Below are 22998 nucleotides of genomic sequence, written 5' to 3' on the forward strand. Positions count from 1 at the left end.
TCTTCCAAGCCTGCAGCCTCATTAACTCCGGATGGGCAGGCCTCCACACGAACCATCGCTAGGAGGCTAAAGAATTATTATTCGTTCCTTTCCTTCACTTTACACCGCGCCAGGACTTGTCCACTTACGCAAGTTGTAACGTTTAACACAAGTCACTCACAACAATGTGCTCCCTGGCTGTGAAGTAGCATTTTATAGGATAAAGTAAAACATTAAAAATTGTCATGAGTAATTCAGGTGGTAGAACAGGACCCTACATAGTATATAGGCATAGTATATGGGGTAGGGTGTCCGCACCAACTAAGACCCGCAGTGCCCCACATTGCTTATGACCAGCAAGTAGCATGTTTTCTATGTTGTGGAAGCACAGACAGATATATGAAAGGTACCATGTGTCTCCTTGTCCTAACAGCATCTAACAGTGTCAGCAGTTTGTACAGATTCCCTATAAGAGGGGCACTCCCATCCTAAACATTTATAGTATATTCACAGGATATGTCACTAATGTCTGATAGATGTGGATCCCACTTATCCTGCAGCAGCTTGTTTCTGTAGCTTCTGAACTGTGTAGCTCGTGATGATATGATGTATATGCAACTTTATTTACTACTAATCCCTACATTGTGATGGCTGAGGGGCATGTTGACAACCAAATGTGCACTGCCAGGGGCGTATCTCTAGGGGGTGCCGGGGCAGCAGTCACAGTGGAGAGACCCAGAGGCCCCTCTGTCACATAAGAAAGCAATAGTATTATGAATGGCATGTAGTAGTCTTTTCAGGGGAGTCCTGGTAATGTGGCACAAGCGTGATTCCATTTAGCTGAATGCAATAAATAAATGTTCGCAGGTTCCAGGTTTTTTTTTCTTATTTAATAGATGAAAAAGTACAAATATAAATAATAATAATAACAATAATCAAAAATAAAATTACTGTTTGCGCAAACTCCGCACCATTTTGTAGAGCTTTTTTGAGCTGTAGGAAATGGTTTTCTTCACTCCTGAAAGAGGAAAAAATAAATAAATAAATGAATTGTACTTAATGACAATGACTGGAACATATTCAGTAAGGCCCTGTTCATATCTGCATCACATAGGAGCAGAACAGCAAATATAGTGGTGGGACTGGATCCCTTATATTGGACACCAATGGAAACCAACAAAAGCATGGGAATTGTAATGGCCTGAATTGTAATACCGCTTACAACCTGAGGACAGGGATGATGCCATTTTTGCAAGAAAGCAGCTCTGTTTTCTTCCAATGCTGGGTAAGTCCTTTAAGGCTATGGCTCATGGTGATTCAGTGAGGTCGCAGGGTTGCAATGTGACTAAATCACATGACCAGCAGCACAACATGATGTAGCCCTATATATTGCTGCTTTTATATAGAACATAACAAGGAGCATCTTATTACCTAACCAATGTCTTTTGGCCCTCTGCAGAACAACCACAATGCACTCATTTTGGCATTTTGACAGCCTGCTCAGCATTGTGGCTGCTGAATTGTCCTGCATCAGTTAGTGATTGGCTGAGTGGGCTGTCACTGCCAAGATAAGTCAGTCTCAGAAGTGGCCACAGGAGCATTCAGCAGGGGACCCCCATGGGAGTGGGTGACATAGGACTAATATATATATATATGGGAAGCAATACATAGAAAACACTTTTAAGGGTGCGTTCACACGTACAGGTTCTGCAGCAGATTTGATGGAGCAAATTTGAAGTTGCAGATTCAAAGCAAAGCTGTGCCTGTTCATGTGAATCCACCCTAAAAGTTAATCTGTCACAACAACAACTATAGATCCCATATCCTATTAAAAGGCATCTCTGTTCAGACCCTAAATAAAAAAAAAACGGGATCATTTGATGTCCTGTTGCTCTGACCTCAAAAAAGCAGCTGAAATCATTAAAAAAAACTCTCTGAAGCAAGTGCTCTGTATTCCTGCAGCACCCCCACAGGGCAAACGAAGCATTACACAGTTTCAATTAAAATCTGTATAATGCATGGACTTGTTGGGTCCTCTAAGTAAGATAATCTCCTCTCTGGCCAATACAAGAGGGTTTTCAAAGGTGGAAGTAGTAACTGATCAGGTACTTGAAAATGGATTTTCTAACCCAGACAATCACTTAAATTATTCTACAGGATTCTCTAATGCAGCTTCAGCTACTGAGTCAGGGATGGGGAACCTTCGGCTCTCCAGCTGTAGCAAAACTACAATTCCCATCATGCCTGGACAGTCAAAGCATGGGGGCTGAAGGTTGTTCAGGCTCAGGCTATGTTCACATACTGTGTTTTGAGGGTCAAAAATACTGTTGTTCTATGTGCAATGTGAGCCACAAATTTTCAGGCTTTTTTTTGAGCATTTTTAAGCACTTTTTGTTTTGCTGAGCATTTTAGAGTATTTTGTTAAGTTATACATAGTGTTTTCATGTTCAATGTAAATTGTGGGTTTTAAAACAGATTTACACTGACACTGACACTTTTATATAGCTGTTAGGTCAAGAGACACATGGTACTTTTCATATACAGTGGTACCTCGGTTCTCAAACTTAATTGGTTCCGGAAGGCAGTTTGAAAACCGAGCAGTGTTTACCTATAGGAAATAATGTAAATGTGATGAATTGGTTCCAGCAGCCACCAATAATTACCTAGAATACAATATTTATTACACTGATAAGTGCTCAGTATAATCACTACAGTACAGTACAGAACAGCACTATACTGTACAGGACATTAAACATAAGAAATGTTCATCAGAACCAGCAATTATAGTACAGTAGTCACCAACTCCTCACCCACCCTTTACTGTATAGCGTCCCCCTCATCCAAGCACTGTAATGTATGGGAGGTGTTGGTGCACTGCCTGTACTACTACTGCACTGTATATGCACTCCAGCAGTCTTATACAGCACTGTACTGTATGTGAAGCCTCACCACTGCTTAACTCGCCAGGTACAACCCACCATCCACGCTCGCAAAAAAAACGTTCAAAATACGAATTCCAAACACTACTTCTGGGTAAATTTTCGTTCAAATACCAAGCAGTTCGAGTTCCAAAGCGTTCGAAAACCGAGGTATTACTGTATATATATTTGTGCTTCAAAAACGTAGAAAAAGTTTTTTTATAGATAAAAAGTCAAAGAGGCTTTCCCGAGCTCCAGAAAGTGCAGCAGGCTGTAAGACCTCATTGCTCCACCTCCCATACTGAGCCTCCTTGGGACTCAGCTTCCACGTGTCACTCAGCAGGAAGGGGGAGAGAGGAGGCATTGCAGCTTGCTGCAGATCAGGAGCTTGGGAAAGTCTCTTTGACTTTTCATACTATAGAATGCAATGCATTTCTCTACATCCTGGAAGCACAGATAGATGTATGAAAGGTGTCAAGTGTCTCGCTGGCCTAACAGCTATCTAACAGTGTCAGCAGTTTAGAACTTGAATTACAGCTGACAGTTTCCCTTTAACCCATTAAAGACCGGACCAATTTCCATTTTTGCGTTTTCGTTTTTTCCTCCTTGTGCTTAAAAAGCCATAGCACTTGCATTTTTACACCTAGAAACCCACATGAGCCCTTATTTTTTGCGCCACTAATCGTACTTTGCAAAGACAGTCCTAATTGTTGCATAAAGTACACTGCGAAACCAGAAAAAAATTAAAATGTGTGGTGAAATTGAAAAAAAAAATAATTTTTTTTAATTTGGGGAGGTTTTATGTTTACAGCGTTTGCCCTGGGGGCAGTGTTCCCAACGGTCTTATCGGACCATGGAGCAAACAACTAACTGAACCAGAATGGCACTGCGGATGAAGGCAAGACACACACCTTCATCCTCTGCGTCTCCTGCACAATAGGGGGCTATCAGCAGGTTAGATTCGTCTAACTGCTGATAAATCCCCTTTAAAGAGACTGAATCTAGTATTGTTCTTTCCGATACTGGAACATGTTCTTTTTATTCAAATGCGTTTCTCTTCTCTAAAAAAGTTAGCAATTGTGACTATCATGTGTTCACCCATTGCTGACGTGGAGTCTAGACAGAATATACTTTTTATGCAGGTATTCATATATTGTGACACAGTGACCTTAATAAATAACAAAACAAAAAGAAGACAAAGAAAAAAAGAATATTGGCCACATATGCATAGCTCCTTTCCTGGAGATGTCCTGGGGCACATTCAGTGACTACACCACATAGTCTGTACGAAAGCACAGAGACAATGGTGTTTGTCAGCAAAGTCATACCTGAAGAATGAACCTGCGTTCACCCAAGGTGCTCCCAGAACAAAGCATCTCACTTCTCTACCAAGGAGGATTTGTTTTTTGTTATCTTATACTGTTAGGCTATCTTCACACAACGATTTTCAACGGCCGTTACTTGATACTCAAAACCGCGGCTGTTTTGGGTATCAAATAACGGCCATTGTTTAACTTGATGGCCATCGTTCTAATGATGGCCGTTGGTCCGTTATTCTAGTTCAGGTTTATTGTGGCCGTTTTAGGTAGGAATAAATTTGATATTTTGATTTTAATTGAAAGCATGGTGAATAAAAAAAAAAACTGTGTGTGAACAACGTACAACAACAGCTGCTATTCGCTAAATAACGACTGCAAATCAATGACAAGAACATTTTTATGACAGTCGCTGCGAACAGCGTTCATTATTTTATACATTGTGTGGACTTCAATGGAAATCAGTTTGTGAACATGACTTTATGGTGAATCATAGTCGCCGTGCCTATACACCTGCAATAACAATTGTTCGTCCGACACTTATCTTTCCTGTCCTCACCATAAGCAGGACTGACACAGTTAAAAAAAAAAAAATTAAATAGTTGTTTTTGAAGGTGGATTTTACATCAGACATGTCCTCTACGGCCAGTGATTGGCTGCAGTAGTCAAAAGATGTGCAGATATGGCAGTCCTGTGCTGGACCTCAGTGACCAGAGACTGAAGAGGGACCCAAGAAGCATCAGGGTGGTGGAGGATGGGTAAGGTGAGCATTAGAGCCAATATGACCAGCGAATAGCTAAAGAATAAAAAAGAACGAATACTTGTCAGCTGAACAGGTTATTTTGACTAGAGATGAGTAAAGGGGAAGATTTTACTCTTTTTGGGATTTTATAGCACTGCAAACAGTCTAAAGTTTTTATGAAGCATTTTATGGTTCTTTAAATGAATCCCATTGTGTGTATAATCTGCCACTGAGCCTCCATAGGGGCAAGCAGTTACTCTAAAATTAACTGACCAATATCCATCAATGGCAGATGATGTAGAATAAATGGGTTGCCAAAAAGAACCCAAACATTTCAGATCATGTTTGGCTTACAGGGGTGACTTAAAGGAGAAGTCCAGCAAAAATTGTTTTATTAAAGTATTGTATCCCCCCCCCCCCCCCCAAAAAAAAAAAAAAAAAAAAGTTATACAAATCACCATTATACACTTACTACTACATCAAGGCTTCACTTCCTGGATATCATGGTGATGTCACAACCCGACTTCCAGAGCTGTGCGGCTGTGGCTGCTGGAGAGGATGATGGCAGGGGGGCACTGAGGGACACAGGGCACTGGAGGGACACTGACTATCCCCCTGCCATCATTCTCTCCAGCAGCCACAGCCCGCACAGCTCTGGGAGTCGGGTCGTGACATCACCATGTTATCCAGGAAGTCAAGCCTTGATGTAGTAGTAGGTGCAGGGAAAAAAGCACTTTATAACCATTTCCCGTAATAAGTGTATATTAGTAATTTGTATAACTTTTGGGGGGCAATACAATAATTTAATACAAATTTTCACCGGACTTCTCCTTTAAAGGAAGAAAAACTGGGTGTGACAATTTCTCCTCTGAACAGCTGATCCTATGAAGTTTAGTTGGCAAACTAACGTCAATTGGCTGATCGCCAGCCGGTTATTATTCAAAAGAAGTTGTCTGGTTTAGACCTATGTATACATAACAAATTTGGAAAAATTCTAAGTTGCTATTAAAGATAGAGAACAGCCCCCACAGCCATAAGCCAGAGTGGACAGTGGTAAAAAAAAGCATCTCCATCCTTTACATCAGCGATTCCCAACCGGGGTGCCGCGGCACACTGGTGTGCCGTGAGAACCCGCCAGGGGTGCCGCAGGATCCCGGTGGGAAATGCGACACTGTCCCTTTAATATCCCTAGAAGCTGCGGCTGCGCAGCTTCTAGGGATATGCCGATCGGTTCGATGTTCCGCCCGCTCACACAGTAAGCGGGCGAAACATTCAATCGAGCAGAATGTCGGAGCAGGACCTGTCAGCGTCCTGCTCTGACATTAACTCCCATATGCCGCGGCACTTCATGCCAGCAGCCTATAGGACGCCGGGACGTGACCTCTCCGGCAGGCGTGATGATGTGACGTCATCACGTCTGCCGGAGGTTCAGTCCCCGCGGCTCACAGGATGGAGCCTGAAGAGGAGAGAGAGCTGCTGCCTACAGCCACACAGCACGGATTAGGCGAGTATGATTTTTTTTTTTTTAACTATTGGTGCATATTGGTATTCTGCAGGGGGCATTATTAATATATGGGGGCACACTGCAGGGGGCATTATTAATATATGGGGGCATACTGCAGGGGGCATTATTAATATATGGGGGCATACTGCAGGGGGCATTATTATTATATGGGGGCATACTGCAGGGGGCATTATTAATATATGGGGGCATGCTGCAGGGGGCATTATTAATATATGGGGGCATGCTGCAGGGGGCATTATTAATATATGGGGGCATGCTGCAGGGGACATTAATATTATATGGGGGCAAACTGCAGGGGGCATTATTATTATATGGGGGCTTACTGCAGGGGGCATTATTATTATATGGGGGCATACTGCAGGGGGGCATTATTATTATATGTGGGCATACTGCAGGGGGGCATTATTAATATATGGGGGCATACTGCAGGGGGCATTATTATTATATGGGGGCATACTGCAGGGGGGCATTATTATTATATGGGGGCATACTGCAAGGGGGGCATTATTATTATATGGGGGCATACTGCATGGGGGGGCATTATTATTATATGGGGGCATACTGCAGGGGGGGCATTATTATTATATGGGGGCATACTGCAGGGGGCATTATTATTATATGGGGGCTTACTGCAGAGGGCATTATTAATATATGGGGCATACTGCAGGGGGCATTATTAATATATGGGGGCATACTGCAGGGGGCATTATTAATATATGGGGGCATACTGCAGGGGGCATTATTAATATATGGGGGCATATTGCAGGGGGCATTATTATTATATGGGGGCATACTGCAGGGGGCATTATTAAAATATGGGGGCATGCTGCAGGGGGCATTATTAATATATGGGGGCATGCTGCAGGGGACATTAATATTATATGGGGGCATACTGCAGGGGGCATTATTATTATATGGGGGCTTACTGCAGGGGGCATTATTATTATATGGGGGCATACTGCAGGGGGGCATTATTAATATATGGGGGCATACTGCAGGGGGCATTATTATTATTATATGGGGGCATACTGCAGGGGGGCATTATTATTATATGGGGGCATACTGCAAGGGGGGGCATTATTATTATATGGGGGCATACTGCAGGGGGGGCATTATTATTATATGGGGGCATACTGCAGGGGGGGCATTATTATTATATGGGGGCATACTGCAGGGGGCATTATTATTATATGGGGGCTTACTGCAGGGGGCATTATTATTATATGGGGGCATACTGCAGGTGCATTATATATATATATATATATATATATATATATATATATATATATATATATATATATGGGAATACATGGGACTGTATGTATAAGGTTACATGGGATTGTATATATATGAGTTGTTTTTTTTTTTATTTCACTTTTTTAAAATAAATAATTTATTGAAAGGACCTCTGCCAGGCATATTTCACTCTTGAGGGCTTAAAAAGCAGCTCTTGTGGTGATAAGAAGCTGATTTAAAACCCCCAAGAGTGAACTCCGTAAACTATATGTATAATATGTACTGTTTTAGTGTAATTTTGTGCCATTTTGGTTGGTAATGTGCCCCGGGATTTTTTAAGTATAAAAAGTGTGCTGCGGCTCAAAAAAGGTTGAAAATCACTGCTTTACATGGACAGTTCATTCATTTTAAAAGGGAACTCTGCTATGCTTCCCACTCCCCTTAGATGGCGCTGAAGGGAACTCAAACACTTGCTACCAGATAACTCAAACAATCGCTAGCAGCAATGAGGCATCATATGATTAGCTTCTCATCAGGGGAACTTGTAATAAAAAGGTGAAAGAGTAAAACCAAAGTATACGAGGAAACAGCAATGAATATATATCACAAAAGATTTTACCGACATGTTAACGAGGATGGGGGGGGGGGGGACATTAATATAAACCCATGTTAGACATGGCAATAAAACAAGCGGCGCATTGTATGTAATGAACGATTCCCGACGGCGGATGATTTTATGACTCATTACTTTTACTAGACGGAGACCTTTGCCTGCAGTAAGACACACACAAGAATCCATGTAATTATTAAAACACATTCGTTCTGACATTTCCAAATTTTAGGGGAAATGTAAAACTTTCCCAAATGTAATAAATACTTCATAACACAATGTTACCGCTCATGTTCTGGGAGTTCGGCTAGAAGAGAATGTATGTCTGATCTATTGTATGCTACATGGTAATACACAGGGTTACACACATTGGTGGAATAAATCAATAAATACTCATATAGATTATATTCCCAGTGACCTCTCTATAGAGGAGAATATCGCACCAGTATAATCACATAAAAGGTTTATGATGCAGACGTGTGATTGGTGGGATCTAGTACTTCTATGGAGCTAATGGGGGGGGGAGAGAGAGAGAGAGAGAGAGAGAGAGGGAGAGAGAGAAATTGGCAGCACATCTATGACTCTGTTCACACTGCAGGTTGCACGCTGCTTGTGGCTTAAGTACTGACAAAAAAGCAGAAGGTGCAACAGCAACTGACAGGTGCAGGGGAGTCAGATGTGCTGCCAATTTTTTCTTTTTTTTCTGTTGAATGTGGGGTGTGTGGCTACCTCCTGTTGGCCTGCACTCCACCCATGTCCCAAGGCTGCTATAAAAAGAGATCATTTGGCTCCTATCTGCCCAGTTGTAGGCTTATTCAGCCCAGGAGAGGCCATTGCTAGTGTGAAAATGCTAGTAGGGACCATGTCTCGTGGACGCCTTAACGTCATGATACACTCTGTTTGATCAAATAGTTTGCCAAGATCCTCACTTTTTAATATCTACAGAGCGGATGTTTACCGTGTGTACGCTGAGAGGAGTATATACAGTGAGCCCCTGCACCTGTGGGTTGCTGTTGCACCTTCTGTTTTTTTGTCTGTACTTAAGCCACAAGCAGCGTGCAGTGTGAACAGACCTGCAGTGTGAACAGAGTCATAGATGTGCTGCCAATTTTTTCTTTTTTTTTCTGTTGAATGTGGGGTGTGTGGCTACCTCCTGTTGGCTTGCACTCCAACCATGTCCCAAGGCTGCTATAAAGAGATCATTTGGCTCCTATCTGCCCAGTTGTAGGCTTATTCATCCCAGGAGAGGCCATTGCTAGTGTGAAAATGCTAGAGTAGGGACCATGTCTCAAGGACGCATTAACGTGGCGACATGGTACACTCTGTTTGATCAAATAGTTTGCTAAGATCCTCACTTTTTAATATCTACAGAGCGGTGTTTACCGTGTGTACGCTGGGAGGGGGATATACGGTAAGCCCCTGCACCTGTGGGTTGCTGTTGCACCTTCTGTTTTTTTGTCTATATATTAATATATACACACTTATTTATTTTTTATACACACATGTGCTCAATCCAGATAAATCATAAACCAAACATACTCCAGACTTACATAAACCTAGAGAAATAGCAATATGGGGTATCTTTTCTTAGAACTCATGTTGTAACTCTGTAATTCCTCCTGGAAAAGAATGAATACATTGGTGATTGGGTGTTACCACTTCCACTGTCTTTGGGGCATGTTGCTATACACAGGGCCGGTTTTAGACAAAATGTGGCCCTGGGCAAAGTTGAAGGTGGGGCCCCAAATGCTAAAACATTGTAGCAGCAATTTAAGGTCCCGATACTTTTTTGTCAGCGGTTGGCGCGCTGCTCGAGGTGGGGTGATCTTCTGTGACCTTAAATAAGACCCCTCTGTGCCCTATATAGTAGATAGGTCCCTCTGTGCCTCCATAGTACATATAGTCGGTATCCCTCTGTAGGTAATTCTTCTGGTAGTTACCTCCACCACCCAGTATGTAGTATCCACCAATATAGGAGGCATCTCACTGTAGGTTTTACACCTGTTAGCTAGCCCCCTGATAGTTGCCCCCTCAGCAGATAGCAGCTCCCCTGATAGTTACCCCTCCCCCCCAGCACATAGCATCTCCCCTGTTCCCCCCCCCCCAGCACATAGCATCTCCACTGATAGTTGCCCCCTCAGCAGATAGCATCTCCACTGATAGTTAAATGCCCCCCCGCCCCCAGCACATAGCATCTCCTAGGGCTGGGGTGATGTGGGCAAAAAATAAAATCTCGTTTTTTCTTTTCTCGATTTTTTTTATTTATTTTTTGATGGGTGTAGTAGTATAGGCATAGTGGATAAGGGGTGTAGCAATAGTAGAAGCATATAAGATGAGGGGTGTAGTAGTAGATAAGGGGAGTAGCAGTTTTGGGAGTAGTAGTAGTATCAGGAGTGGAGGTAATAATAGCAATGGTAGTAGAGCAGTATTGGGGGTAGTAGTAGAGCAGTATTGGGGGTAGTAGTAGAGCAGTATTAGGGGTAGTAGTAGAGTAGTATTGGGAGTAGTAGTAGTAGAGCAGTATTGGGGGTAGTAGTAGAGCAGTATTGGGGTAGTAGTAGAGCAGTATTAGGAGTAGTATTGGGGGTAGTAGTAGGGCAGTATGGGGGTAGTAGTATAGCAGTATTGGGGGTAGTAGTAGAGCAGTATTGGGGGTAGTAGTAGAGCAGTATTAGGAGTAGTATTGGGGGTAGTAGTAGGGCAGTATGGGGGTAGTAGTAGAGCAGTATTGGGGGTAGTAGTAGAGCAGTATTAGGAGTAGTAGTAGGGAAGTATTGGGAGTAGTAGTAGAGCAGTATTAGGAGTAGTATTGGGGTAGTAGTAGGGCAGTATTTGTGGTAGTAGTAGAGCAGTATTGGGAGTAGTATTGGGGGTAGTAGTAGGGCAGTATTGGGGGTAGTAGAGCAGTATTTGGAGTAGTATTGGGGGTAATAGTAGGGCACTATTGGGGGTAGTAGAGCAGTATAAGGAGTAGTATTGATGGTGGTAGTAGTAGGGCACTATTGGGGGTAGTAGTAGGGCAGTATTAGAAGTAGTATTGAGGGTAGTAGTAGAGCAGTATTAGGAGTAGTATTGGGGGTAATAGTAGGGCACTATTGGGGGTAGTAGTAGGGCAGTATTAGGAGTAGTATTGGGGGTAATAGTAGGGCACTATTGGAGGTAGTAGTAGAGCAATATTAGGAGTAGTATTGGGGGTAGTAGTAGGGCACTACTGGGGGTAGTAGTAGGGCAGTATTAGGAGTAGTATTGGGGTAGTAGTAAGGCACTATTGGGGGTAGTAGTAGAGCAGTATTAGGAGTAGTATTGATGGTGGTAGTAGTAGGGCACTATTGGGGGTAGTAGTAGAGAAGTATTAGGAGTAGTATTGATGGTGGTAGTAGTAGGGCACTATTGGGGGTAGTAGTAGAGCAGTATTAGGAGTAGTATTGATGGTGGTAGTAGTAGGGCACTATTGGGGGTAGTAGTAGAGCAGTATTAGGAGTAGTATTGATGGTGGTAGTAGTAGGGCACTATTGGGGGTAGTAGTAGAGCAGTATTAGGAGTAGTATTGATGGTGGTAGTAGTAGGGCACTATTGGGGGTAGTAGTAGGGCAGTATTAGGAGTAGTATTGGGGGTAGTAGTAGGGTACTATTGGGGGTAATAGTAGAGCAGTATTAGGAGTAGTATTCGGAGTAGTAGAGCAGTATTAGGAGTAGTATTGGGGGTAATAGTAGGGCACTATTGGGGGTAGTAGTAGGGCAGTATTAGGAGTAGTATTGGGGGTAATAGTAGGGCACTATTGGGGGTAGTAGTAGGGCAGTATTAGGAGTAGTATTGGGGGTAATAGTAGGGCACTATTGTGGGTAGTAGTAGAGCAGTATTAGGAGTAGTATTGATGGTGGTAGTAGTAGGGCACTATTGGGGGTAGTAGTAGAGCAATATTAGGAGTAGTATTGGGGGTAGTAGTAGGGCAGTATTAGGAGTAGTATTGGGGTAGTAGTAGGGCACTATTGGGGGTAATAGTAGGGCAGTATTAGGAGTAGTATTGGGGGTAATAGTAGAGCAGTATTAGGAGTAGTATTGGGGGTAATAGTAGAGCAGTATTAGGAGTAGTATTGGGGGTAGTAGTAGAGCAGAGGAGAGATATGGGGGTACTTTATCATACAGGATACTGTGTGATTCAGCACCCACCTCCATCATGTACTGCTCAGGGCCTGGTGCCCATAGATACAGAGGGAGGAGGGCCCTGAACAGTATATGGTGGAAGGGGGGACTGCATCATACAAGATCCCCTGCCCCCTTCCTGTATACTGTTCGCTAGGCTAGTATATGGGGAGGGGGTTACTGTTTTATAAAGACACCCGAGGCTCCGCCCACCCGTGGCCGTAAGCACCGCCCCCTGGCCGCAAGTCCCGCCCCCAGTCTCCGTGACCCTCTAACCCCCCCCCCCCACCCTCTATTTCTTTACCTGGGTTTGCCGGTACTCCTCTTCTGTAGGGCACAGGCAGCTCTGCAGGAGGGGCGCTCCGTCCTCACAGCTCAGCTCCTTCGTTCATTAGTGGAGCAGGGGAGCTGCTTGTGCTGCTCTGCTTCCTGCTCCACTAATGAAGGAAGGAGCTAGGGGGCCCCTGGGGGATGGGGGCCCTGGGCAAGTGCCTACTTTGCCCCCCCCTAACGCCGGCCCTGGCTATACAGTGTAATAACACTGGTGACCATAGTTATAAAATGTATCCATACATTTCCAGGAAGAACAACAAAGTATGTGCAGAGAGAACGTTCAGCAAGTTGTAAGGAAAGATGTTTGAGAGCTGTTACTCAGGAAATACTAGGAGACACATATGAGCTGACAGGTCCTCCTTAAAGGGGTTATCCAGCACTACAAAAACATGGACACTTTATTCCAAAAACAGCACTACTCTTGTCTCCAGTTCAGGTGTAGTTTGCAGTTAAGCTCCATTCACTTCAACGGAACTAAATTGCAAAACTGTACCCAAACTAGAGACAAGAGTCATGCTGTCTCTGGAACAAAGTGGCCATATTTTTGTGGTGCTGGAAAACCCCTTCAAAGGGCACGTAAAGTTTTAGAAAAACTTGTGAAATGTCATAGCAACACGTCCACTTCTGGGACCTGGAGTTGTGACGTTGCAGGCCCACCCTGCCAATCGACGACGGGACACTGCTGCAGGCACTGATTGGCTAGATAGACCTGCAACATCACAAGACCAGGTCTCCAAACAGCTGGACGGACTGGTAGTATAAACGGTGGTGCCACGGGAGCAAGGGAGGGAAGTGCACTTTATTATTTTTAATGACCTATCCCCTGGCTCCTGGTCGGAGAAAGCCTTCAAATATTTTTAAAAAACATTTAGCAAACTGGCCTCCCTCTCCCGATATGCTGCTCTTTCACTCCCATTGTTGTCCAGGTTACCGACCACCACTCTGCTCTAAAAGCCTAATCCACTACAAACGTGGCTATGTAATTACTCTCTGATTTCTTACCATGTACAACCAGCTGATACTTGTAGCCCCCCCCCCCCCCCCCCAATAGCTCGGGAGCCACAGGTCCTATAAGTTTGGTTTACACGATAAATTATTTTAGGAATTGGCCCAGATGACACAATGTTGCAATCTCTAATGCAGAGCAGATGATTTCTATGACCGTCCCAAGACAAACATCACCAGATTACAGCAATGTTTTCTAAGTAAAATTAGCCAAAAAGACTCCGCTAACGAAAAACAGATGAAGATAAAGAAATGAAATGCATTTTGTTCATTGGAATAGTCAGAATAAAAATATTTGAACTACACACAGGACCGATGATAAATGTTTCATCATTGGGGGTCCAACCGCTGGGGGCCGTACTGAGCATCGGAATGAAAGCTTCCCTGGTCAATGCAGAGGTAAAGCACTGCCACTCCATCCACATCTATGGAAGTGACCGACATCATAATAACGAATGGAGCAGCAGTCACACAAGAAGTGTGGGGACCGGAAAATCCTGGCTGAAAGATGCATGTATTCAGCTCTCCATAGACAATGAATGAAGCAGCGACGCAAATGCAGCTCCTTTCATCCCTAGCAATCTCTTAGTTATGGCTATGTCCTATCAACACCGTCCACAGGATAGTGTCCAGATGGGAAAACCCCAGAGCACAGTAAGATAGGGGGGCACAGATTCACTTAAAACCATTTTGTAACATACAGGATTTGCTATGGAGCTCTTACCCGCAGTCATTATTCCTTTTGCGCTTTGACTCAAACTGGAAGATTTCACAATGCCAAATATAGCTGCAGAGAGATGGAAAACAGATGTTACTCCGCTCATTCACGTAACAATGTGTGATAGTAAAAGGGTCACAGGCTAGTTACTGTTATTCCCCAGATTCACATTTCTTAAAGGGGTACTCTCATAAATGCCTGATACACGAGGGTCCCAGAGCTGGAACCTATAAGAAGCACAGGGGTCTGGTGATAGTTGCCAGTCCTGTATCTACCAGACATTTATGGAATATCCTGAGAAGGTGGAAATAAGACTTGTTATGTGTATGGCCACCTTCCTGTGGACCATTGCATTATTAGTAAGAGAAAAGGATAGAATATTCAGCACTATGTCAGAGGATTTGATTTCACATTGTAAACTCTGGGATCATTCAGCACCTTGGCCTCTCTCCATTCTGCCATATCTCAGATCAGGACAGTATGGAGCCCCCAGGGTGAACAATAAGGAGCTCTGGAAGAGGACGGGATGTAAGAAATTGGACTGATGACATGAATGCTTTTAGGAAGAAGTAGTAGACTGTCCTATTCTACTGTCACAGACGTGATGGAAGAGGATATGAGAAGCAGCCGCCGCTAGGGTTGGGGGGAGAGTTATTTCATGTATGGCAAAATCCATTCCTCAGGGTGGAGAAAAGCTTGATACATGTCGAAAAATTGTGGCTCCCTCTCATTCCTATATAAAAAAAAATATTAGTAAGAGAGAGGACCGATTATCAGCCAGGAGTGTTGTAAGAATCGCTCCTTTGCCCGATAATCGGCCATTTAAAAGTGTTCATCTGAGGGGTGGGAAAACGCTGATCCTCAGCTGATCGCATCTCTTGAGCTGCATTAAAATGTATTGCCATTGGCTGCACATCTCCATGTGTAAACCGGAGATCCCCGGCTCATACAAAAGGGAAATGGACAGCTGGTTTCCTAGCAGACAAGCAGTGCATACATAACGTCAGTGCTGCCACTGATCCTTCTTTATCCCGGGCTGACAGCAGCCGCTGTGTAAAAGGACCCTTAGAAAAATATATATAACCATTCAATTTGCTTCAGTTTGTTTGAGAGAAGCTTCACAAACCCAGAATGTTCCGGTTTGTGCCATACCTGTGTATTTTATATAACTGGCTTGTCTCCTGTCACTTTGTACAGCTTCAGGCAGTATGGAGACACTAAGTAAAACCGCTGCTCTACAGAAAATGTCTGCAGATAGTAAAAAGTATTGTATAGGGAAGATTCTATTAAAAGCAGTTTCCCATTGTAATGAATTATTCATCACTCTAAGTAATTATTAGTATTGGCTGGAATAGGTCTCATATGTGGACGTCCCTCCTGATGAGTTTGTGCCTGTATGTCTCTGTAGGAGATTTGTCGTTCTGCATTGGAGGAAAAAAAAAAAAAAAAAAACTACAGCACATTAAAGGCACTGTATTTTTTTTTTTAAAAGAAATCTACAGGGCCTGTGACTGAAAGCAGTTTTCAAAAAAAAACAAAAACAAAAAACACAGAAAGTCCCAGTCCTTTGTGCACTCACACAGGGAAAGATACCTGTTCATCATTCAGGGTAGATATCAACTAAGGGTAATTCTATTATCAGATCTGTATGCTTACCAGAAGACAATGCAAATACCCCAAGAAGACTTAAGCCCCTATTCCACGGGCCGTCTAGAGGAGGAAACGAGTGCTTTTAGCGCTCGTTTGCTCCTCGCTCCCCGCTTGCTGCTGCCGCCGCTATTCTACGCGGCTGCAGCGAGCGGGTGAGTGCGGGAGGGGTGGTGGGGAGCTGCGGGGGCTGCTGTCCGGGTGATCGCTGATCGTCCGGGCAGCCCATAGGATACAACAGCGTCTGCTGACGATGCTCCTATTCAAGGGAGCGACGGCAGCAGATCGCTACTATATCAGTCGAACATGTTGAAAAACAAGCGACTACAACGATCAGCCGACATAAACGATGTCGGCTGATCGTTGCACTCTATTCCACGGGACGCTTATCATTCGTAGCGGCCGATATCGGCCAATATTCGTTCCGTAGAATAGAGCCCTAAGGGTAGGGTTACACAACTATGTTGCCCAACCAGAAAATGTATGGGACTTACAGTTGTATAACTTTTTGCAGCTGTGATTTAGCAATTCTGCATGCACCAGCAACCAAAAATACATCACAGATGGTTTTTATGTGAGTGATGCCTCGCACAACGTAATACCATTCACTATTAATGTCATCATAGTGCAACACAAATTTGTCGTGTAGCCCCAGCCCAAAGGAAAGAGCAGCAGCACTGTCACGATCAAGCCCTCACCTTGCTGGACCACTAGCCCACAGTCGGGGTCCTGGGCTACTTGTAGTAAAACCTCTTCCACATCCCGATTCCTTCCTGGCTGGTCCACAAGAGCAGATATATTCTGCTGTAAATGCTTTGGTAAACTCATCAACTGCAAAAACTGCCCCTCCGGACTCTTATCCACCTAAACATAAAAGAAGAAAATATAAAAGATTAAACAAATAAATATATCTTTTTGTACATATTCATCTCCCCAGCAGCGTCTATCCCCCCTGACCTGTTGACAGGCTCTCTATGCCTACAAAGTACGGCTTAATAGAAAACAATTCCTTTTAGCCGCCATTTTCCTTTCTCACTCTCCTCACGCGCTACGATTCATACTGTATCATAATGGTGACCATGACCTTGTCCGCAATGAAAAAGATTGAAAAGTTTTCATTGTCTTTCCACAATAACACGACTACGACGCTGTATACTGCTCTGCATACACACAATTACAGGAGTCTCTTGTTCTTCTAACAGAGAACCTTCTGCTCTATATTCATTAGAATACAGGCGACAGATGACCCATCTAATGGAGGACACTCTAGGATACATCATTTCTTTTCTAAGTATTGCAGCTTTTCTACATATCCTCGCATGTAATTTTATTGTTTTCCTCACCTTGGCGTCAGCCTAGATTTGTTATTTTCCCTTTTGTTAGAGTATAGGTTACTTAGCGGACCTTCTAATGGTTCCTGTGTGTTTTCCTCGGCCTCTTCAGTGGCTTTTGTTTATTCTCACTATAGTCTAAAGAATGTTTGCTCCATGCTAAACTGGTTGATAAACCGATCTATTTGCAGACAAGTTTACTACTTTTACTTATGTCCCTATAGACTCTCATGCTTCCTCATTCCCACCCATTATTACTAATTGAAATGCCTAAGCAGAAGCTATTATTTTAAAGGGGTACTCCAGCTAATTTTTTTCTCTTTCAGATCCACTGGCCTCAGGAAATTAGGTCGCATTTATCAGTCGTCAACCGCACATCACTATTACACGTAGCGATACACGGTTAGTGGTTGATGATTTTTCATCGGCCGATGATCAGCTCTTCAGCTGATCGTTTTAAGTTGTATTACACAGACCGACAATTCACTGAATCATCCTGATTGGGCAGATTAACGCTCCATGTAAAACGGCCTTTACCAAGAGACAGAACTGGAGCTCTGGAAGAAGCCAGAAGCCCTGTAGTAATCTTGCATCGCTTTAGAAGTAAAAGGGAACTGAATAAACTGCGGTTGATGCCTATATTTATTGTGGGAGATTTATCATACATGGTGTACAGTGAAACTGGCTCAGTTGCCCCTAGCAACCAATCAGATTCCACCTTTCATTTTCCAAAGAATCTGTGAGGAATTAAAAGTGGAATCTGATTGGTTGCTAGGGGCAACTGAGCCAGTTTCACTTTACGCCATGTTTGATAAATGTCCCCCATTCTGTGTTCAGTGGTTTAGATTTTCCCCTTGAAATAATAATTATAAAAAAATACATTTACACTGGCAATGTTTGAAGTATCCTGAAGTCAGTAGTCCCTTTTACCTCTATTCTGCCCTGTGCCTGCTTATACACAGCCTGGGGACAATCCTGTAAGATGTTACTGTACAGCTTCTGGAAATGTCCAATGTTCGGGCGGACAATATTCGTCACCTTGGCTTTATCCTCCCCAATGATCATCCTGAAGTCGCCTATAACGGGAAGGGATAAGAGGAGACAATCAGACTGGGACAGAAGGCCGAACGCTGGGAACACTCAGCTCCGCTCATGACGGCCCTCCAACTGTTGCAAAACTACAAAGCTTTGGCTATCCAGGCATGATGGGCATTGTAGTTTTGCAACAGCTGGAGGGCTATGAGTTTCTACTAATATGAAAGGCAGGTCTCAAATGAAAAACAAAAACACTAAACTATTGAAATACATACACCAAAAAAAAAATAAAAATTCTTCCATATTTGCATTGGTTGGTTATGTGGTGGTTCTGGTTCTGTGTGAATATTAGATCCCAATTCAAGGGAATCTTAAAGGGGTTCTCCAGAAGCTTATAAACACTGTGCAGGGCTCCAGACTAAAAAATTTACCTGGGAGCCATTGGCTCCTAACCTGAAAAATTTAGGCGCCAAATAGAATATTTGGTCGCCAACATTTTAAAAAATGTAAAATTAATGTTATGTTAAATGGGACTTACTGTGTGCAGAGGCCACGGCAGCAGCCTCCTCCTTTATATCCTTTCTTTTCTTAGTTTGAAAACGTTCAACATGGAAACTTGCAACTTGACAACCATATACCCCCCTGCTGCCGGTGTGTTCCCTCAGCCAGCTGCCATCTTACCAGCAATGATCTAATATATATATATATAGCCCCCGGCAGCCGATGACATATAGCCCCTGTGGCAATGTATATGGGAAGTGGTACTGTGCAGTGTATATACATACACACACACACACACACTGAGGGAAGTGGTACTGTGCAGTGTATATACATACACACACACACACTGAGGGAAGTGGTACTGTGCAGTGTATATACATACACACACACTGAGGGAAGTGGTACTGTGTAGTGTATATACATACACACACACTGAGGGAAGTGGTACTGTGCAGTGTATATACATACACACACACTGAGGAAAGTGGTACTGTGCAGTGTATATACATACACACACACTGAGGGAAGTGGTACTGTGCAGTGTATATACATACACACACACTGAGGGAAGTGGTACTGTGCAGTGTATATACATACACACACACTGAGGGAAGTGGTACTGTGCAGTGTATATACATACAGACACTGAGGGAAGTGGTACTGTGCAGTGTATATACATACAGACACTGAGGGAAGTGGTACTGTGCAGTGTATATACATACAGACACTGAGGGAAGTGGTACTGTGCAGTGTATATACATACAGACACTGAGGGAAGTGGTACTGTGCAGTGTATATACATACAGACACTGAGGGAAGTGGTACTGTGCAGTCTATATATACATCCAGACACTGAGGGAAGTGGTACTGTGCAGTCTATATATACATCCAGACACTGAGGGAAGTGGTACTGTGCAGTCTATACATACACACTGAGGGAAGTGGTACTGTGCAGTCTATATATAGCTGGAGGGCCATAGATTTGGAAACGCCTATACAGAAGCATGCTATATTTTATGTCATTCTTAGGCTGCATCGACAAAGAACTACAAGTCCCAGCTCACCTACAAAGAGGATTTCTCCACCTGTAAAAATAAAGTTCCACCCCAACGATGCCCACAGCCGCACTTGTATCTATAACCCCGCCAGCTCCCAGTCCCTGGCTGCAGCACAGCACCTACCAGACAAGTAGTTGGTCCATTTCAGCAGCGAACCCTCCATGTCCTGCAGCCTCATAGCCCCGCCCCCTACAAGAGGCGATCTCGTCCATGAGCGAGTAGCCTCAATCCCCCGCCCAGGCCTCGGTCCCCCCACACACATTACTGGCCGGCCGCAAACCCTGCCGTCCCTCCGGTGGTACTCACCCACTATCTAAGCTTGGTGCCGCTGGGGTGAACTTGAAGAACCGCGGCGCCGGGTGAGGAGAGGCGGGAGAGAAGCGCTGGAGGTGTGTGTGGCGCCTCTGCGGCCGTCCGTCCAATGAATGGCGGACGTGCTGGATGACGTCACTGGAGAAGCGTGTCCCCGCACACGTCATCCAGCACGTCCGTCATTCATTGGACGGACGGCCGCAGAGGCGCCACGTGATTCGGCGCAGTGTGCGGAAGGCGGAAGTCCTTAAAGAGACAGCGCGCCGCCGGGGCCAGTCGCAAATGGCGCCCAGATTAATAAATCTGGGCGCCATTTGCAAGATGTCAGTCGCATTGGCGACCATTTTGGTCGCCATCTGGAGCCCTGCTGTGCTGAGATTTCTTAATCCATCCTGTGTCTTTGATCTCTGACCCTTGGCTGAACGAGTGGGCGGATGGATTGCCCACACGTCTCACCCCTGCATACAACACGAGGAATCCTACCCCTGCACCTGCAGTCTAGGAGATAGACACTGAGGGGGAGACTTATCAAACATGGTGTAAAGTGACACTGGCTCAGTTGCCCATAGCAACCAATCAGATTCCACCTTTCATTTTCCAAAGAGTCTGTGTGGAGTGAAAGGTGGAATCTGATTGGTTGCTATGGGCAACTGAGCCAGTTTCACTTTACACCATGTTTGATAAGTCTTCCCCTGAAAGCGTCACTGTCATTTAACAACACTTTGGACATCAAAAGTTTTGATTAGTTTGGGTGTGGGTGTTCAGACCCTTCCCCAACTATATATATATATAGCCAGGAAAAGCATGTGGCTGTGTACTTCACTTCCCGCCTTTCAAATCTCTATGGGGCCCGTTTCCTTCAGAGAGATGGAGAAATAAGCTCCTCTCTCACTTCTAGTGATCAGTGGAGCTCTGAACACCCAGAACCCGATCAAAACTTTTATGTCAAACGTTTTGCCCAATGACAGTAACACTTTAAAACTCTCTTGCAAAACCTGAATCTGAAAGTGTTGTTCTCATATTGATCAAAAATGTTGACATTACTACTACTTTAAAGAGTTATTCCAGCAAAAATCTTTTTCTGTTAAATCAACCACGTTCAGAAAGTTATATGGATTTGTAATTTACTTCTATTTAAAAATCTTAACTCTTCTTATATTTATCAGCTGCTGTGTGTCCTGCAGGAATTGGTGCATTCTTTCAGTCTGACACAGTGCTCTCTGCTGCCACCTGCCAGTTGTAGAAAATCCCCATAGAAAACCTGCACTGCTCTGGACAGTTCCTGTTTCAGACAGAGGAGGCAGCAGAGAGCACTGTGTCAGACTGGAAAGAAAACACTCCGGGCAGGACATGCAGCAGCTAATAAGTACTGGAAGACTGGAGTTTTTTTAAATAGAAGTAAATTGCAAATTTACATAATTTTTTAAAACCAGCTGATGTTTTTGCTGGATAACCCCTTTAACAGTAGCACTTCTGCGCCCCATTTATAACCAACTCTGAAAGTCTTACCAGAGTATGAGAGGCCGGCGATCTGCAGGTAGAGATCATCTTCAGAGAAGCTTTCAGGTAACATGAGGAATGATGCAAGGATGGCGCTCTTCAGGTTGGTGGTCAGCGCTGCCTGCAGCTGGCCGCTCTCTTTCTGCACCAGGATCTTCACCTGTAAGATGCATGTTTGCACAGGATGAAGAGCTGTCTATCACACATTACAGTATATGAATAGAGAAAAGGCGTCAGGGATTGGAAGCAATGAGATTAAGATCAGAAGTGACATGTATAAATGCTTAGGTGACCTCTGATTTATTACTGAGATTGTACACCAAAGAGAAGCTGACACAGATTCTCTACCCAAATCCCTTCTAGGCTGCTAGAGCTTATGTGTTCATCCCCGAGGCAGCCTCTCTAGATAGAATAATTGAGCTATTAAGGGGAAAAAAAATGAAGTCTTCATGGCAAACACTAATTGTAATATATGTATTACATTACATGACCTAGAATTAAAAAGGAACATCTGCTGCCATCTAGAGGAGGACACTAGAACTGCTTGTGTATAAAGAAACATCTGATACCACAAAGCAGGTGAACATTATATAGCTATAAAGCAGGGATAGGGAACCCTCCAGCTGTTGCAAAACTACAATTCCTATAATGTGGACAAAAAGAGAAAGGAGCTGCTGCACGCCACTCGCTAACCCCATAGAGCGAGCGCAAGCAGGGAAGGGAGGCCATAGAATGGCCCTGCAACCCCAATGTCACAACCCAAACTCCAAGGGTCCCCCAAACACAGCAGGCGCTGCCAGCGGAGAAAGGGGCCACCAAGCAACACAAGTGTGAACAAAATCTAACTACTCACCATAGCTCCTACAGGTAGAATGGGAAGAATAGGAGGTACTTGCCATGTGTGCACAGGTGCTTCCTGCTAATTGGGGTCACATGGGTCTTAAGAGAAGGAGTGCTAGAAAAGGGAGAAATAAAATATGGACAAAAAGAGAAAGGAGCTGCTGCACCTCACAACTATGGCTGACACCAATGCCTCTTGGCACAGTGTTGAGTTAGTGTAGGGACCTGCACATGGTATATGGGGGATC

General features: G+C 44.0%; 1 protein-coding gene across 3 annotated transcripts in view; it reads right to left on the reverse strand.

Moving 5' to 3' along the window:
- Nucleotides 1-855: 855 nt before the first annotated feature.
- Nucleotides 856-22998, reverse strand: part of TAMM41 (TAM41 mitochondrial translocator assembly and maintenance homolog) — a 46369-nt gene continuing 24226 nt past the window's right edge. For 2 of the 3 annotated variants that reach the window (XM_069968823.1, XM_069968824.1), the window contains exons 5-9: nucleotides 21920-22070; nucleotides 18435-18580; nucleotides 16872-17037; nucleotides 14533-14595; nucleotides 856-997 (exon numbers count right to left, since the gene is read on the reverse strand). In XM_069968823.1, coding sequence (XP_069824924.1) covers nucleotides 927-997; nucleotides 14533-14595; nucleotides 16872-17037; nucleotides 18435-18580; nucleotides 21920-22070 — 597 coding nt within the window. In that variant the 3' untranslated portion in view covers nucleotides 856-926. Of the gene's footprint in view, nucleotides 998-4803; nucleotides 5010-14532; nucleotides 14596-16871; nucleotides 17038-18434; nucleotides 18581-21919; nucleotides 22071-22998 lie in introns of those variants that run through there. The other variant, XM_069968825.1, reaches the window with a different exon arrangement.

This window comes from Dendropsophus ebraccatus, chromosome 4, assembly GCF_027789765.1.
Source record: "Dendropsophus ebraccatus isolate aDenEbr1 chromosome 4, aDenEbr1.pat, whole genome shotgun sequence".
In the NCBI taxonomy this organism is placed as follows: domain Eukaryota; kingdom Metazoa; phylum Chordata; class Amphibia; order Anura; family Hylidae; genus Dendropsophus; species Dendropsophus ebraccatus.